The following is a 19,205-nucleotide window of genomic DNA, read 5'->3' on the forward strand; positions in this document are numbered from 1 at the left end:
TTATCTTTTTTGTGGTGCCTTTATCTGGTTTTGGAATCAGGGTAATGCTGGCTTTATAGAATGAATTTGGAAGTTTTTTCCCTTATCTATTTTTTGGAGTTGTCTCCTCCCCTGTTTTAAGTATATGGTGTCATATTTTATACACCCTTTTATTTGCGAGTTCCTTGACTGGGTTTTATGGAAACATTCATTTTACTGCTTTTGTGTTTCCTGCCCTCATACTGTCATTTTTTGCCTTTCTACTTGAAGAGTCCCTCTTAATATTTCATGCTGGGTTGGTTTAGTGGCCATGAACTCCTTTGGATTTTGTTTGGGAGACTTCTTTTTAATTTTAAGTAAGTGCCATGCCCAGCATGGAGCCTAGTGTGGGGCTTGAACTCATGACCCTGAGATCAAGACCTGAGTTGATGGGGTGCCTGGGGAGTTCAGTCAGTTAAGTGTCAGCTTTGGGCTCAGATCATGATCCTGGAGTTCCCAGGGATTGAGCCCTGTCTTGGCTCCCTGCCCAGTGGGGAGTCTGCTTCTCCCACTGTCCCTCGCCTCACTCATGCGCTCTCTCTCTCTCAAATAAATACATAAAATCTTAAAAAAAAAAAAGACCCAAGTTGAGATAAAAAGTTGGACACTTAACCAACTGAGCCACCCAGGCATCTCTGTTTGGGAAACTGTTTTCTCTCCTCCTAGCCTTGCTGGATAGAATATTCTTGGATGCAAGTTTTTTTCCCTTTCACTACTTCAAATGTATCATGCTACTCTTTCTGGTTGGAAGGTTTCTGCTGAAAAATTCCAATGATAGCCTAATGGGGCTTCCTTTGTATGTAGCTGTCTCCTTTTGTATTGTACTTTTAGTATTTTTTTTCTTTAGTACTATATGTTGCCATTTTAATTATGATATGTCTTAGGGTGGATCTGCTTTTGTTGATTTTGTTTGGGGTTCTCTGTGCCTCCTGGATCTGGATATCTGTTTCCTTTCCTAGATTAGGGAAGTTTTCAGCTACTATTTCTTCAAATAAATGTTATGCCCCCTTTTCTCTTTCCTTTTTGTGGGACTCCTATAATACAAATGTACTTTGTTTGATGGAGTCACCAAGTTCCCTAAGTCTATTCTTATTTTGCATAATTCTTTTTTTCTCTCTTTTGTTCAGCTTGATTACTTTCCATTACTCTGTCTTCCAGGTCAGTAATTCATTCCTCTGCTTTTCTGAGCCTGCTATTCATTTTATCAAGTGTGTGTTTCATTGTGTTCACTGAGTGCTTTATCTCTGCTATGTTATTCCTTTTCTCTGTGTTAATGGTCTCACAGATATCTCCATTGTTTTCTCAGGTCCAGAGTGTATCCTTATGATCAATGCTTTAAATTCTCCATCAGCCATGTTACTTATGCTTAGATTTCTGGCTGTAGCCTTGTCCTGTTCTTTTATCTGGGACAATTCCTCTGTCTTCTTATTTGTCTAAGACTCTGCTTGTTTCTGTATGTTAGGAAAGTCAGCTATGTCTCCTGTTCTTGAGGGCAATGGTCTTGTGAAGAAGAGGTCTGTGGTGCCCTGCTGTGTAGTGTTTCCTGTTCCCTAGGGCCTGGCACTTCCAGAAGTGTCTCCAGTATGTACTGTGTATACTCTGCTCTTTTGTCCTAACCACTTTATCCTGTAGGCTAGTCATTTCCAGAGGCTCTCTTTGCCTGTTGTGGGCATGTTTGGTCCCAGGCCTGAATGTGGTATGTTTTAGCTAGGTGGCTCTGGTCTGCATTTTATTTTATTTTGTTTTCATTTATTTATTTGACAGAGAGAGAGAGAGAGATCACAAGTAGGCAGAGAGGCAGGCAGAGATGGGGGGAAGCAGGCTCCCCAACTGAGCAGAGAGCCTGATGTGGGGCTCGATCCCAGGACCCTGAGATCATCACCTGAGCTGAAGGCAGAGGCTTAACCCACTGAGCCACCAGGCACCCCTATTTTCCGTCTTTTTTTTGTTGTTGTTGTTACTTTATACTTGATTCTAGATTTTACTAATTATCTCTTCAGTTGTGTCTAATAATCTCTTGTGAAACCCGTCAGTGAGTTATTTTCAGGTGTTTTATTTTTATAGTTTTAGCATTGTATTGGTTCTTTTTCTGAGAGGTTTGGGGAAGGCTCAGGGCCTGAAGGGTCTCCCTTCCCAACCCTGGGGGATCCTATCTCAAGGTACTGTTCGATGTGCCTACCACTGGGAGGAAGATGTTGAGAACAAGGTTAACTACTCACCTGCCAAGATAGCAAACAGGCCTGGGAGAAAAAATTCACCAAAGATATGCTGGGACCATGGAGGAATCAGTCCCTACCCTGCCACCTGAGGCTGGCAAATTCCCTCAGCAGAGGAAATAGCCAGGGATGGTCAGCTCATTCTGAAAGAGTGCTCTCCTCTCTGAAATTGTTCAATAACTTTAAAATTGGGAATTTTTTTTTCCTAGGAGGTGGTGGTAAAACATTCTCTTTTCCTAGTTGTTGCAGCAGGAGTGTTGGCCTGTGCAAACTTGTAAGTTCTACACAAAAAATAGAAGTCCTGTTATGTTCTCCTGATATTTCCTTTTAGTCTCTCACCCTGAGTTTCACTGGAACGAATAGTCCTGCGTTCTGTTTCCTCTTCTGATTTAGAAATTTTATGTTTTATTCCTGCTTTTTTGGCTTCTTTATAAATTTCAACAATCTTAATTTAAACATTAATAATTATGTAACTCCTTATCCCTCAGTGAGACAAAGGCTTGTGTTTTGCTTTATATCATCCCCCCACGTTCTTGCTCCTTGGTTCCTTAAGTGGCTGTCAGCCTTTAGTCTGGCATCCTCGACTGAATTTTCCACCTTGCAGCTGGAGGACTCTCTCGGAAGTGATCACCCCTCTCCAACTGAAAACCTTCCAGTGGCTTCCCATAACCCTTACAATAAGTCCAGACAGCACATTAGGTGCTGTCTGGACTCTGCCACCCTTTCTGTCTTCATCTAAAAAATCCCTTTCCTAAACTACAGAAATATCTGGGTCGAGTCAGCCCAGTTACAACCGCCTGCGCTGCCACATTGGTTCATGCCTTTGCCCTTCTTTTCATTCCTGACCATCCCAATCCAGACGGTAGAGGGAATTATCACGCCCTCCATCAGCCTTTTCCTACCCCAGCAAGCCCCTTGAGGGCAGGGACTGTGTCGTCTTTATCTTGGTGTTCCTAGCACGGAGCTGGAATGCAGTAGAGGATGAGTAAATCTTGTTGAATGAATGAATGAAGGAAGGAATAAGAAGGCTTATATGCTGAGATAGGCCTGGGTTCCCAGGGCAGGAATGGGGGCAGCCCTGGGGAGATCCTCTGGGAGGACATACCCGGAGGTGCTTCCACATGGCTGCTCAGTAAAGTAAGACAAGTACTTAAGACAAGGTGGCTGTGTCAGTCAGAGACAGTTTGATTACAAAAAGCAGAATCCTTCTTAAGTTAGAAAAAAAAAAAAAAAGAAAGGCAGGGGGTATGGAAGGAGCCTTGTAGGTTAGAGAGCACTGGTCTGTTATGAAGCTACAGTCAGTGTCTCAGCCCCTTTGCCTGCTACAACAGAATACCAGAGATTGGGCCTCATAAACAACAGAAATTGGGGCACCTGGGTGGCTCAGTCAGTTAAGCATCTGCCTTCAGCTCAGGTCATGATCTCTAGGTCCTGGGATCAAGCACCATGTCGGGCTCCCAGCTCAATAGGGAGTCTGCTTCTCCCTCTCCCTCTGTTTGTGCTCTCTCTGTCTCTCAAATGAAAAATAAAAAATACTAAAAAATATAAATAAACAACAGAATTTACTTCTCACCGTTCTGGAGGCTGGGAAGTCCATGATCAAGGTGCTGGCAGATTCACTATCTCCTGGGGGCCCACTTCCTGGTTCTTAGGCAGCACCTTCTTGCTTCTCACGTGGATAAGGGGTGAGGGAGCATTCTAGGGCCTCTTTTATAGGGGCATTCATTCATGAGGGCTCTGTCCTCATGACCTAATCACCTCCCAAAGGCCCTACGTCCTAATCCCATCACATTGGGGGTTGGGTTTCAATGTGGGGGGATACAAACATTCAGACTGTAGGGCTCATGGAGAACGGCCAGGCTGCGTAAGGACTGACAGCCATGTCCTTTCCTCTTTGGGACTTTGTGGCTTTCATCAGAGCTTCTTTGTGAACCTGCTTCACAAAGCTTTCTCTGCACACTGGGGAAAACAATAGGATAGGGTAGGACTTGGATCACAAGTCTGCACTTGGATGCACAAGTTGGCTTTCTCTGCTTTCTTGTGCATCTGCTGGAAAATGGATGCATTGGGCCTACCTGAGTTTCTGGTTTGGGCACTCTAGGACTGCCTGAAAGCCATCCTGTCCTGTCCCACTTATAACTGTGGGGCCTGGGGCGCCTGGGTGGCTCAGTGGTTAAAAGCCTCTGCCTTCGGCTCGGGTCATGATCCCAGAGTCCTGGGATCGAGCCCCACATCGGGCTCTCTGCTCAGCAGGGAGCCTGCTTCCTCCTCTCTCTCTCTCTGCCTGCTTCTCTGCCTACTTGTGATCTCTGTCAAATAAATAATAAAATCTTAAAAAAAAAAAAATAACTGTGGGGCCTGAAGCCCTGGACCAGGTACCTTGGCCACAGGCAGAGAAGGGTCACATGACTGTCTAATGGTTGTGCTAGCAGGGGTGTGGGTGGGGCAGACTGATTGATGGACAGCCACCAAGTGATGTGAATTTGCAAAATTAATTTTCAGACAATTATTGAATAATACAATTCTGTTTGTATGGAGTTGAGATACTTTTTTTCCCCTTGCTTTTCTTTGCAGTTCTGAAAAACTCACCTGTTCAGAAAAGAAACGTCTGCCTGATAAAGAGAACAAGAATACTGACCCAAGTCAGACTGCTTTTGAAAGGAAGTTTCATTCCTCAAAGCTCAGCCAGGAGAATAAAAGGGACGAGAAGAACTGGGTGGTGAGTGGACAAGATCTGCGGGGAGCAGGTGGGGATGGCCCAAGTTTGCAGCGTGCACGAGACAGCAGACATTGATTGTGGAATCTGAGCCGTTGACAGAGCCCTCCTTCTCCCATGGCTTCCCCAGGGCAGAGAAGGCAGGAGCCAAGGAAGGGAGTGAGAGAAAGGATGCAGAAGAGGCTTCATTTAATGCACAAGAAACGATGGGTTTGCCTCTGGGCTTGGTGCTACTGCATAGATGAGACAGCCTCTGGCAGGGAGCCTGGGGTCTGGAAATTCAGAGAAGGAGCATATTGGGGAACCCTGGACCCTGCTTTTGGGGGGACAGATTGTGCCCATACAAGATGAGAGAAACTCTGGCCACAGAGTTCTGCCCTCTGAGATCTCAATTTTTTCTGGAGTTTTTGCTCTTCCGCCAACCATATCCAACCCAGACCAAAAAAATTTGTTCTCCTTAGTGTAGTCACAATAGGTGGGAATCTTCTGAAATGAAATTTATACTAAAAATTAGGCCAAATGATGGTTTAGATACACGAAAGTTATTTTTTATGTAAGCATTTTCCACGAACAGGTTTCTTATCGAGAGCTCACGATCTGACTGGCACATCTTCCCTTCCATCCTCTCATCTTCCCACATCCTGTATCCTAGTGCCCGAGGGTGAGGAGGCTTCCAGGTGCCCCAGAACTGTAAGGGGTTCATGACTGTCGAGAGGGCAGTGGATCTGTGTGTTCACCAACCCGCCCCGCTCTCGCCTCCAGCACACACAGGACGAGGGACTAGTTTTCTTGAGCATGAAAATCTTGTTAGATGTTTGTGATCCAAGTCCTACCCTATCCTGTTGTTTTCCCCAGTCTCTCAGAAATGGATTCTCTTTATATGGTTGTTTCCATAACACTTTCCTCAGCAATTTTTTTTAAAAGATTTTATATGTTTGAGAGAGAGAGAGAGAGGAGAGAGTGAGAGAGAGAGACAGCACAAGCAGGGGGAGAGGCAGAGGGAGGACGCACACTGCCACTGAACAGGGAGCTGGATGTGGGACTCGATGTGAGGACTTTGGGATCATGACCTGAGCCGAAGGCTGCTGGTTAACTAACTGAGCCACCCAGGGCCCCCGTCATCAATGTCTTCTGTGGATAATTCTGAGAGCCAAACCCCGTAGTCCTGAACGGGACTGGTCAGCTCTGTCCTTCTGGCAGGGTAGCCTGACTGCTGTTACCAAAGAGCCCCAAAGTGGGAGTGTGGTTTTACACACGACAGAGGTTTATTTCTCGCTCAGGTACCAGACAGGGTAGGTTGGAGGCTGTCCCTCGTCCATGCAGTCCTCTTGCTGAGGAACCTTTGTCATCTTCAGTGCCCAGGTTCCAAGGTTGCCCTGGGGAACTCCTTCCTGTCCACCTGAAGAGGAAGAGGTCATGAAGCAGTGCTCCCCTGGGAGGGTAGGTGGGCCAACGTCCAACCAGTGAGGACCCGTCACATGGCTGTCCCCCAACCATAGGGAGGTTGGTGCTGGGAAGAGTAGCCCCTCTCTGCTCTGAGCACAATGGCAGAGAGAGCGAGTGTTTTGTGGAGAGCTTGGTTATCTCTGTCCCCCCACAGAAAAATTAGTACCGTGTGGAGTCCAAAGACCTAGGACTTGGGCTGAGCGTTGGCTGAGCAGTGCAGAAGCCAGAGAGCAGGGAGAGGTGAGAGAGGGCTGCCTGGAAGGTCCCAGCTCAGGCAGGAGGGTCGAGTGTTGGGGGGTGGGATCCTCTAGTCCCTCCTCCCTGCCCGCGGCCCCCTTCCCTACCCTACACTCAGTCGCTTCCCTCTGTTCCTAGGTTGGAGGATCGGACAGCACAGACCAGCTCGGGGGGCGGCTGGGTAAGGCCAGCATAGGTGTGGGGGCACAGCCCGTGGAAAAGAGGGATGACGGCCGAGGGTCCTGGGGGCGCACCTGGCCTCCCTTGCAGCTGGGGCTCGGGTGAGGCTGCCCGAACCGCGCCGTCCGCAGGAGGCCACCGTCAGTAAAGCTCCGCTGAGCTGTAGCTTGTGGTCTTTGCAACAGTTAAAACGCTGCGACAGCGTTTCTCTCTCCAGCTACTGCGACACGTTAAGCACCAGTAATCGTTCCCGTTTACTTGAGCTCCTGTTGTGAACTAGGCGAGTGTTTTATTCACGCAGAAGCTGTGACAGTGACAGTAGTCGTAGCTCCTGTTACATGAAGCTCAGAGGGGTTCGGTAACTTGTTCAAGGTCAGCTGCATCGTCGAAAGCGGCAGCGTTCTTGGTTCCAAGTCCAGGCCCTCCGGTGCCAAAGCACTGGTCTGCTCACCAGAGCGCTTCTCTCCCCCATAACGTCAGTCAGACTGGTCAGGATTCCGGTCCCTTTCAGAGGGTGGTTATCCTGCGGGTTGGTGCGCCACAGCGTCCTGATCCTGAGGGGCGCGGACGGCGGGGTAGGGTTTGCGGGGCGTCCCTCGGGCCCGCTCAAGTCCTTCCCCGGGGATGCGAGGAGTCTAAAGGCGCAGCCCGTTCCCTCACCCTTCAGAAAATCAAGCTCACGATTCAGTCAGGAGAGAACTTGATTTCTTAAGAGGCAGAGCTGCGTTCCCAGGTCAAAGCAGGTGACTGGCGTTGCTGGGAATACAGACATCCAATGTCCTGCCGAGTTTCAGAGGAAGTTATCCGGCTCACGTCCTCTAGGCTCCTGCCCTGAATCTGAAGAGAATCCTGACGTATGCAGACCCGGAGAGATGGCTCTGGCCCTAGCTCAGCCAGTGAGAATGCAAGTCCCCACCACCCTGGGAAAAGGATTATTCTGTAGGTCAGGTCAGAAGTAACCCAAGAACTGGTTTTAAACCAGCCGGACCCACCAGTGAGCGTCTCAGGCTTTAGAAGTCCAGGCAGAGGCAGACTCGGACACTGACCTGTATCTGCTTCCCAGGACCCTATGGGAGACCCTCTAGGAGATCAGCGAGGCTGCGCCTGACCAGCCAAACTTTGCCGTAATTGATATATCCAGTTGTTTTGGTTTCAGATGTTGAGTGGTGTCTCCTCTGTTGACACTGGGCCATATTTCTTATACATCTAAGTTGTAACAAGTCAGTGCCCAGGATTAATACCTAGAATGATAATTTTTGTTTTACTTGAATATTCTGAATTATGTTTTCTAGCTTTTTTCTTTTTGCTCAGTGATTACGTTGAGACAGAAGTGCGGGCTGGGGAGGAGGGACCTTGGACCTTTCCTGTTCTTTCAGCTCTCGTGAGAATCAGGGCTCCCCCGCAGCCCGTGTGGTTCTTTCCAAAAGTCAGCTGTCGGTCCTGCTGCACTCACGAGCCCGGGACTTAGTGGGTAAGACCTTATTTTATCAATGTTCAAAAACAAATTTCATACTCCAAACTCCAGAGCCCAAACAAGCAGCTCCGACAGGACAGCGAAGGGGAGAGGGGCTGCGAGAGGGCCCCTCTGAGGTGGCCTGCTCAGGAGTTAATGTCTGTGCATTTTCTGGAGTCCCAAGTTACCCCCGAGGTTCCTGCTCACCTGGCAAGCAGAAGGACTCAGAAGGGTCTTGCTCCCACAGAGGTCAGCAGTCTAGCCACCTAAGATGACCAAGCCCCAGCAACAGTAGGTGAATGGCCCGGAGTCCTAGAGCAAGTATGAGTCAAGACGAGGCTGCCAGGGTCTCCTAGGCACGCCCCACCCCCACGCTGCCCTTGGTTTTGCCACTGTGTAGAAAGAAAATTTGGTTTCATTACCAGCAATCCCTGAAGTTACCTTTTATTTTTTAAAAAGATTTATTTATTTGAGAGAGCCAGCGGGACACCACAAGCAAAGGGAGCAGGACAGGGAGGCACAGACTCCCAGATGAGCAGGGAGCCCAGTGTGGGACTTGATCCCAGAACCCTGGGATCATACTTGAGTCAAAGGCAGACACTTACCGACTGAGCCATCGAAACTTATGTTTTAAGAGCCTTTCAGGGGAACTAAATCAGTCAAATTTGAAAGAAGTTACATTCATAAACTTATATTTTTATTCTTTCTGTACATATTGGCATGATAAAGCTTAAAGATGCATGTCCTATGAAATAGGCAAAACAAGGAATTACATAAATAATTTATATTTCAGAAAATTAAAGTTGAAAAATATTTCCATATCATTAGAGTTCACAGTATTTAAAGTAAATCAAGCCTTTCCCCTTTATATTCAAACTCTATTGTCTCAGCAGAGATGATAAATCTAATCGGGAACAAAATGATCAAGTTTGTGTTTTTGTTCAGTGCAGAGAGTAAGACCGACTTCAGCACGAGGCTGTGCCTGCGCAGAGGTGGCAGTGCTTCTCCCCAGTCCTCCACCTCCTGAGCGCCTATGGCACGGCACGACCCCCCTGACTTCTGGCCCGGGCCCCCCGGCAGGGGATGGCTACAGTGTCACCAAAACACCCGCCCTGGGTACATTCAACCCACGGGACAGTGTCCAGTGTTCTGATGCCTCATTTCCACGTAATACTTTTTATAGCCCGGAAAAATTGGAAACCCTGGCATCTAACACAGCCAGAGATGTTAACACTAATACAAGGCACTGTGCTATGGGTTTGGTTTATTTATAGGAAAGATCATGGTTGCATAGATTGCTAGCAATTTAGTGGTGCAAGAAAATCGCGCTGCCGCGCGTGGCCCGTGATGGTTGAAGCCGCGGTGCTCCTTCGGCCCAGTGCAGCACCGGCCATCTGGCTCTAGCCACAGGCTTTTGGGCAATCCCCTGAGCCCTCTACAGGAGAGTTTTTTGCTCAAAAAGCTTTAGGTCAAAGCGGACCCAGACCTCTCCTGTGGGGACCTCGTGTAGCAGGGAGTCGGCGGGTTTGGGGCCTTTGCTTTCCTGTTCTGTGCGAATTTTGCCACCGGAACCTCAGTACGACCCAGGAAATCTGGTGAAAAGACATACCAGAGTCAAAGTTCCTTCTATTACAAAAAGTCGTTAAAGAAAACTACTAGGAGTATCTGAAGACATTCTTGTACTTTCAGATCCAGCCCAGGTGGCTGTCACTGCGACTGGATGTGTGCAGAACAGGGGGTGTGTGGGAGGGACGTGCCTCGTTGGGCTCCAAGTCTCTACAGTCAGAGAAGGTGTCAGCCACTCAGGAGGTGCTGGGAGCAGTGCTGTGCTATCCTGTAGGGAGGACTGGGGGTCCCTAAGGGAAACACTCCAGAGGGCACCCTTTACCACCCGGAGAGAATCCCCCTCCCCAGCCTTGCTTCTCCCCACAGGCCCCTGTCCTTTTCCTTAGGTGTCATGGGGTAAAAATGAAGCCAAGATACCCTGGACCTAGACCCCCAAATTCTAGAGTACGGGGGAAACTTTGGTTCCCTGGTCGAGTTATACTGTACCATCCGTGAAAACTGGTCTCTGTCAAACATGGGAGACCAACACATCTTGGTAGAGATCCTTAATAAAGAACTGGCAGTTAAAGTTCCACTTGGGATTGAGCGTGTCCGGGAGGGTCCTGGTGGTATAGCTCTGGGAGCCCATGCTGATTTCACAGTATGGATTGCTCTTTCCTGAACAAAAAACAAAGCAAGATGCATGTGGCATGTGTGGGTAGAATAAAGGACACCAGCACCTTCCTGGAGCAGAAGCAGGGTCCAGAACACGAGATCAGGAGTCACCCTGGGGGCCCAGATCTGCCCAGCAGTCTCCGTGTGCCCCATACCGACAGCAGCACAAGCCTGGAGCACCCATGCGGGCTCCCACGTCCCAGATGCCTCCCACGAGCCCGGGCAAGTGTCTCAGCGCGGCTTCTGCTCAGACGCGCTGAGGAGGGAGGCACTGGAACTTACTGGGAAAACACTCCAGTGATAATATGGGTCCAACAACCATTTTAGTGGCAGTGGAAACACTGATTTTTTCAAAGTGTCCCATTAGTCAACATTTAGAAGAGTCACCACAAAGAACAGAGCAGTTACCACATCTGTTGAACAGGAGAAGCATTTACCATTTGTTTACAGGCTTTTAATTCTGTAGCTTCGATGACCTGCACCATCAGACGTCCAATGCCTGAAGTCTTTTGCGAGCGAGCTACAAAGAGAAGGAAGCCCGGTTAGTTTCTTCTCTGAGCGTGCAGGTAGTGCACGGAGGACACGAGCTCTAGATGACCTAATGCTCCCCTGCCGCCCCTGCCACGGTGCTGGGCCTGGCCGACCAGCGTCTGGGCTGCTCTGTGCCTTTGCCCAGGCTGTGTCCCTGCTGGGGGCGCCTGGTCCGCTATCCCTGCTTGTCTGCATCCTACCCGGGCCTTGAGGATGCACACGGCCATCTGGACCCCCATCTCTGCCCCCTGTGTGCCCGTTATCCCCAGCTTCTGCGCGTCCCGCAACTTCCTCTCCGGGAGAGGCCGCTGCAGAGCTCGTGTGTATGCAGCCTTGTAGTAACGCTCCGTTGCCTAGCGATGGTCACAGTAAAAAAATAATACATTCTATCCATTCAGCACTTAAAAGCAGATAACATTTATTGGATACTTTGTGTCAGGCACCGTGCTAGACCTCTACAAAAGTTTTATTATTTAAAACTGCACAATTGGGGCGCCTGGGTGGCTCAGTGGGTTAAGCCGCTGCCTTCGCTCAAGGTCATGATCTCAGGGTCCTGGGATCGAGTCCCCGCATCGGGTTCTCTGCTTGGCAGAGATCCTGCTTCCCCTCTCTCTCTCTGCCTGCCTCTCCATCTACTTGTGATCTCTGTCAAATAAATAAATAAAATCTTAAAAAAAAAAAAAACTGCACAATTACGTGATCTGGTAGCTGAGAACTGCCATCTCCACACAGGACAACCGAGTCTGACAAAGGACTGTGACCACCCCGGTCACAGAGGCTGTCAATGGCAATGTAAAAAAAAGTCACCACCAGGTACCAAAGGCTCTTAGCCACCCACTGTCATTCCAGTCACATGTAAACACTTCAGCTTATGAAGCAGTTTCACTTAAGACCATGCTCTATTTTGAGGATGTACTCAAAACCCTTTCATATGGAAGGGAATAAGTCTGTGAACTTGGGATTATCTTGGTAAATATGAAGTTAAGCAGGTTTTGTTCTCAAGCATTTAAAAATGAACAAAAGGCTGCTCGTGAGCTATTGATTTTTCAAAACTTAGGGCGTGTAAAACTTTATGACAAGTGTTCCCGCCCGCCATGCCACTTCTCCAGTGCGGCACTTACACTCTGTTCCCTTAAAGACAGGGCTGGCCATACTCATCTTTGAAGGCCCAGTTAGGACTAGCACAGAGCTTGGCACAGAGTAAGTAATAATGTCTAAAGAATTGAACATAGAGAAAATGTGTAACAGTATGTATAGATATTGATGTTAAGCAAAACTAATAGAAACACTGATTTATGTCTTTGACCAATTAAGAGATCGTTATATGCTTTACAGATCATTCAGTCATTGATTCTTCAATAGCAAGCGTTTGAAGTACCATTAAAACAAGATTCAATCAGCAAAAACCAATATGCACATACCTTTCAAGAGATATGACAAAATAAGGGGAACCTGAATAAAAAAAACAGAGTTGCAGCTACAGCAGGGGAACGTGAGCGGGAGGCCAGGACAGGGAAGGCCTGGGGGCGGGCATGGGCAGGGCTTCCGAGGAGGGCGGTTCGGTCAGGCAGTGGTGGGGGCGAGGCAGAGGGAAAGGAGAAGTGGGGCTGTGCCCTGAGTCTGGGGTAGGACATTACCCTTAATTTGGGAGGCAACAGGGAAGACGCTTAGCAAGGAGATTAAACCCTGTAAGAAGAATGCTCTGGAAATGAAAAGGGAAGGGCGTGGGGGGGCCTTGTGCCAGGGTGGAGGTTAGAGGGTCTAACTGGGCTGTGCCAACCGGGGAAGGACCAGGACAAGGGAACAGAATGATAGAAGGTGCGCGACGCGGCCTTCGAGTAGGGGAGCGCGTGCCCGCAGTGTGGGTGGCGGGGACACCACTGCCATTCCCAGGGCTTCCCGGGAGATGCCAGGGTGCGAAGCCCAGCAGGCGGCCGGGAGAAGTTGCGGTGTGTCCCAGAGTGTGGCCTCAGGGAAGCAGCCCAGCATGACTTTATGAAACAGCAGAGGGACAGAGAAGCTTAGGCGAGGGCGGCTCCGGGTAGAACGAGGAGCTGCTTTGACTTTCTGCCATCCGGGGCAGGGACCTCAGAGTGAGTGAGCCATGGGTTAGGTCACCGGGTGTCAAGTGAGGGAGCCATCTGCACACGACGGGGACAGCAAGTGGGGCGAACGGCGTGTGAGGAGAAGGAGAGCCCTGAGATCTAGGCCCGGGTGTCAGGGAGGAGGATGGGTGGACGTGGAGGGGGGTTGGGGCGGGCGCCCGGGTGGGAGAGGAGGAGCGGAGCTGAAGGCAGACAGGCCACAGACGTGAAGTTGGGTGAAGCAAAACGGACCAAGCAAAAGTGGGCTTGGTTGTGCAAAGGAGCTTCTTCCTTTGCCACAAGAGAAGCGAGGTCCCAGGGCTGGCACGGGATGTCCCCCAACTGTGTGGTGGGTAGGGGGTTCAGGGAGGCCCTGAGGGCAGCAGCAGCCAACGGGATCACAACTGCCTGGTCCCCCAGCAAGTCTGTCCTTCAGGCTGTCGCTGTTTAGCCCCCTCGCTGCAGAAGCAGCAGCTTGTGTCCTGAGGGTGGGGCCTGTCCCCCTCCCCAGGGTCCCCTGGCAGCTGCTTCCAACCCTCCAGGGCACCACCAAGTACCTTGATAAGCTTTTTCCCGTTTCTTCTTTCCGTGTCGATGTACTGCTCAGAGGCCGCCTTGATCTTCTGGACCCAGGCAGTCCTGGAGAAGCAGAGCACAGCCGTGGGGCGGCTTTCCCGCACGCCTCCCGGGGCCGGCCAGGAGCGCCGAAGCTCGGCCCTCGCTCGGCTCTCCTGCGCCGCCCTCGGCTTTGACAAGTTTCCCATCACAGACCGAGTGTTAGTTCAACCGAAGACTTGTTCGCTACTTGAAGATCAAGCTGGGGTTTGTGGGCAGCTACTGCTTTACAGAACACCAGGCACCGGCAGGGTGCTGGCACCCGGGAGGAGACGCAGGGCGCCACCGCAGTGGCAATTCAGCACGACAGAGGGACACTCGACCTGAAAGCAAAGAAGCGAGCGCACAGAGGAGGGGGCGGGCCCCGTCTGCCAACTGAGGTGGCCGTGGGGGATGGTGGCTGGCCCGGCAGAGAGCAGGGCAGAGAGCAGGAGCGCTGCGCTCCACACGGGGCGGGCAGACAGCCTGGGGGGTGGAGGATGGGGCCGCGGCTGAGACACACGCACGGGCCTCAGAGACTGGGTGAAGGAGCCCGGCCTGCCGCACCAGGGATTTTAGCAGGAAGCAAGGTGCTGGATCTCCCGTTTTGGAAGATCCTGAGGAGAGACCGAGGCAGGGACACAGGCTGAGCTGATGGCAGCAAGCCGGCACGTCCACACCGAGGTTGGCCGGTGGGACGGGGCTGGGCAGGACCGTTCAGGGGAGCCTGGGGTGCAGAGGGAGCCAGCACTCGAGCATGTCTGCAGGCGGCTAATGGGAGGGAGCCGTCTAGGCTTCAAGGCAGGTCACAGGCGGTCAGGACTGACCTCTCGTTAATGTTGTCTGTTCGGAGGGTGTAGACCCGGTCAATGTGAGAAATGTGGAAGACGGGCTCATCGCTGGAAGGGTCTGTGGGCAGTTTCACCAAGACTTCGTTCAGGAAAATGGGCTGAAAGGGCCGAAACACAGGCTGTGAGATGGGCCGGAACCCTCCACCCGCCTACGTCTCCAGAGAGTGCTGTCTGTTCCGAAGAGCCTTGTTTTTTTGTTTTTTAAAGATTTTATTTATTTACTTATTTGACAGAGATCACAACCAGGCAGAGAGAGAGGAAGGGAATCAGGCTCCCCGCTGAGCAAAGAGCCCGATGCGGGGCTCGATCCCAGGACTCTGGGATCATGACTTGAGCCAAAGGCAGAGGCTTTAACCCACTGAGCCACCCAGGTGCCCCTGAAGAGCCTTGCTGAGAAGCAGAGAAGAGGCTGGCTTCTCGAGTCTTCTACTTAGGGAAAAAGACAGTGTCCATTTCGTGGAAGAAGCATGTTGGGCAGATCAGAGATTCCTGAACTGGGGACAGGAATTCCGAGTGTCCACGGGACAGGGTCACTCAGCACTCTGCTCCCGCTTCAGTTTCACAGAGACCTGATGCTGAACGTGGATGGGGGCGGCAGGGGGGCTACATGTCAAGTTTGTCAGGGAGGAGGCCAGAGCCCACAGCTGGACCAGCCCAGCCAGAGGTTAGTGAGGGCCCCGCCACACTGGGCCTTCCTCCCTGGGAGGTGACGAAGGGGGAGTGACCTATCTGGAGACGGGTGAAGAGAGTCGCATGGGGACAAGGAAGGCTCAGGACAGGAAGGAGGTCCTCGAGGTGACAGAAACACCTCGTTACGCTCCTGACGCCATGGCCAGGGACGTGACACTTACCGTTTTATACATTTTGAACTGGGCATTGGACTTAGAGTTGAAAAGCTTCTCAGAGCCTGAGGAAACAGCAAACTGCTTGACCATGTAGGTCAGGAGCAGAAAGTCGTTGAAGAGGAATCCATGTAGCTCCTTATTGCTCTTGGTCTTATATAACTTTCCACTGTGCAGAAGCTTCCGGGGCCCCAGGCAGTTGGTGAGGGAGTTGAAAATCAGTTGCTTAAAGAGAAATTGTCACTTTGTGAGTCCTAGCACAAGCCATCCCCGTGCCCCGTGGGAAGCCAGTGCCTGGGACCTGAGGTGCTGTGGTAGAATCTTGTAGTTGGGAAGGTGGCTGGAACCATTCACCTTGACACAAAAGATCCTTGTGTTTATTTTTCCTCAGAGTTCAGAGTGGCATCGTGAAAATGATCACTCAGAGCCACAGAATATGGATCTTAACTGCTGGATTCAAGGTAATCAAAATATCAAAGTTCTCTTTCTAAGAAAGGGAAATGACACCCCAGAAGGGACAGGACAGTGAGTCCCGGGGGCTGGGCTGAGGCAGATACTGTTCACAGGCTCCGGTTCCCCACCCAGAGGCTGCCCAGGGGGCCCCAGCTTAGCCCCACAGGGCTCACCTCTGCCAGACCGTCACACTGAACGTGGGCCTGGATCCACTCCAGCCGGTCGGAATTTTCTTTTTCCCGAACTCCTTCATTAACTTGGGAGCAAAGCTCCTCTGCCCGCTCAAGAGCCAGCTTTAGGGAGGAGTGGTCTACGTGATTCTCCAGGGTGTTCTCCAGAATCTGGAAAAGAGTGGGCCGCGTCATCCGGTGAGCAGCGTCACCCGCCCGCCCAGGCGTCGTACTGACTGCTGCACATGCTGGGTGCGGGCCACTGGCCACGGAACTGCCCTTGAGGAGCTCACGGCTCCTGTGTTCTTGGGGAGACGGGGACTCAGGTAAAGAGGCTGTGCCAAGTGCTGCACAGATCAAGTGCCCTGAAACCTGTGGGCATCTAGGGGCTCTCAGTGGGGTCTTAGCAATAGGACCTGTGTGAAAGGGGCCTACCTGCCGCCCCCAGTCACTTGAGCCAGTGCCTTTAACCCACCAGGGGACCTGGCTGCCACTCTCACAGGGTGTGAACCTGCTGAAGGACAATCATGTGTAACATTCTGGGGGTCACTGGTCTTTTTAAAAAATCTGCAGAAAGCAACGAATCCTCTGCTACAGGAAAAATACAATAAAATCATGTCACCCCCTAGTAGGAAACACATTCAGTTCATTCCGAAGTGCCTTCAAACTAACGTTACAAATGCAAAAGAACAGAGGCGCATCCCCCTGTGTGGCCCCAGCAGCAGATGCCTCCTGACTGGACTCTGGTCACAGTGGGACCACAGTCCTCTGTCTACAGCTCCAAAATGGGACAAAGCCCTGAAAGTCTAACATGTTTTCCAATATTCATTTGGTGGCAAAACCTGACCTAGCCGGAAGAGAGGCCTTTATTTATTCTACTCGGAAGTGATGACTCATGTACGTCACTGTAGGAATACTACCGTGTTTGGTTAAAGGTGATGGCCAGGCTTTGTTGTGATGTCATAAAACAGACAGTATTTGAATTACATTCTGAATTTTGAGACACATCTGGCTCACACTATTTCAGCTAAGGGCCTGTGGATGACTGTGTATTAAGGGGTCAGCTTGGTATCATCACTGTGGCATGAGGTCCATACTGAGCCAACACGGTTTAGAGACCAACGGTCAAGGGATAATCCATAAAAGCAAGTCTTACACTACTTCTGCTGTTTTCTTTTGTAAGATGATTAAAATTGCATCCATGATAACTTATGGAAAGATACTTCTCAGAAGGCATACTGGCTCAAAAGGGCCACCTAGTTTCTGTTAAAAGATGGATGGCTTTTAGGACTGTTGAGTTAGCAAGCTGAGGTGGGCACGGCGTGATGAGCCTGGGTGAGGTTGTGCTGAGTCGGGGGCTCCTGAGACAATCCAGGTTCAGGTGTTCAGCTGGTAGAAGAATTCAGCTCTCATCCGAAAGACTGGAGTCCAGGGTTGTACTAGCAGAGGACTCTGTCTGGGCTCAAGACAGGCTCCGCAGCTGCAGACCTAGAGGGCGACCGCCCTGCCTAGAAAAACACATTCCTGACTCTGAGAGGCCAGCGGAGTTTCCTGAGGGAGGGGGCGCAGGTGACTCCAGTGACCCTGGTTGACCTGTATTTGCCTAATCCGGATGCCTGTGTGTACTCGTGTGTGCACACATGGCCTGGCCCATCGGACCATGTGGCAGGGGAGGCTGGCGCTCTCCCGGTCTCCCTGGCTAGGGCCTCCATGGCCCCCTGCGCTGCCGCCGCTCCGTCCCAGCCAGGGCACTCACGCTTCTGATGAGAAGAGGGTAGCGGGTGATCCTCTGCATGGGCTTCAGCAGGAAGCTGGACAGGGGCATCCCCTTACAGCGAGGGTCAGACGCCAGCTTCTGCAAAGAATGGACAGGCTCATGAGCGAATGTACCTTTGAGGAAAACAAAGGAAGCACCAACTGTATTCCTGATGTTAAGCACCTTGTAGATTTCTAATTTCTCTTAAAGACTCAGGATTTAAAAATGATATGTCTCAGATGAACAGACCTCCGAGGGGAGGTCAAACTCCCTACCCCTGATGCTCAACCCAGCAGAAGCTTTCAGCTCTCTCTTTCTCACATGGATTTGTGCCTGTGCCATCTCTCCCTCCTTTGCTTCCGGAAGCAGGGACCGCTGTCTTCCCAGCCGGCTCCTTCCCGATCCCCACATCTTTCCTTTCCTCTCCCAGCTCTTAAGTGATGGTGCTGCCCGAGGCCCCGTGCAGCGAAGTCCTGAGCGTCACCCAGACCCTCTCCAGAGCTTCATGCTTGCCGCCTTACTCTCCTTCCTACCTGGACCTCCCACTCAGTACCTCGGCACACCCCGAAGTTCTCACCTTCCTTCCCGGAAGCCTTCTCTTCCGCCTCCATCCCTGAGCTGTCGCACCACTCTGCACCCACCCACCTTCCTTCCACACGCCGGGGAGTCCCCTTTCACGCCAGTCCATCTTCTAAATCGCTCTTGATTTCCCCCTGCCTCTGCCTGCCATTGTCTCTGCTTTGTTCCAAACAGTCACTACTGTTTACTGAGCACCTACGATGTGCCAGGTAACGAGTGCATTACCTTGGCTACTGTGCCTTCTCTCTCTTCACCTAGTTCATAGTCATTTCTGAAGACTCACATTATGCCTCCCCTTGGGCCGCCTCTCCCCTTCCTTGACGCCTTCCCTCCTTTTCAGTGATCCTTCTCGAGCCCCACAATAACCTGTGGATGCCTTTATCGTAACGCCACCTCTGGACTGGGTAAGACGGAGAGGGATCACGTTTGAGTTGTCTCCATGACCTTGTAGACTGTTAGCCCCAGGAGACTAAGTACCCCAACATATTTGCTTCTACTCTTATTAATATAGTACCTGAATAAAGTAGCTAGTATTCTTGGGTGACCTTTATTTTTTTTAATGACCATTTGTAATGACTGAAAAGCACAGTTATTATAATTTATTTGCCACGATGGGGTATTAAAACTGGTCCCTCCTTTTGTTTTTGGATATATCTAAGATGTATTTACTTTTGTATTATCTGAGACTTTTTAAACAGTCACATTTAGAATGAATATTATTGTTAGATTTTTTTTTTAAAGATTTTATCTATTTATTTGACAGAGATCACAAGTAGGCAGAGAGGCAGGCAGAGAGAGGGGAAGGGAAGCAGGCTCCCCGCTGAGCAGAGAGCCCGATGCGGGACTCGATCCCAGGACC

General features: G+C 50.6%; 1 protein-coding gene across 1 annotated transcript in view; it reads right to left on the bottom strand.

Annotated features, from left to right (window-relative positions):
• Nucleotides 1-8,941: 8,941 nt before the first annotated feature.
• Nucleotides 8,942-19,205, bottom strand: part of ITSN2 (intersectin 2) — a 139,573-nt gene continuing 129,309 nt past the window's right edge. Inside the window, 11 exon segments of the mRNA XM_047747080.1 lie at nucleotides 8,942-9,829; nucleotides 9,832-9,858; nucleotides 10,319-10,489; nucleotide 10,598; nucleotides 10,924-11,006; nucleotides 13,659-13,688; nucleotides 13,691-13,740; nucleotides 14,523-14,644; nucleotides 15,398-15,613; nucleotides 16,015-16,182; nucleotides 17,768-17,866. Of these exon segments, the coding sequence (XP_047603036.1) occupies nucleotides 9,702-9,829; nucleotides 9,832-9,858; nucleotides 10,319-10,489; nucleotide 10,598; nucleotides 10,924-11,006; nucleotides 13,659-13,688; nucleotides 13,691-13,740; nucleotides 14,523-14,644; nucleotides 15,398-15,613; nucleotides 16,015-16,182; nucleotides 17,768-17,866 (1,095 nt within the window). The 3' untranslated portion in view covers nucleotides 8,942-9,701.

Source organism: Lutra lutra, chromosome 9, assembly GCF_902655055.1.
Source record: "Lutra lutra chromosome 9, mLutLut1.2, whole genome shotgun sequence".
In the NCBI taxonomy this organism is placed as follows: Eukaryota; Metazoa; Chordata; class Mammalia; order Carnivora; family Mustelidae; genus Lutra; species Lutra lutra.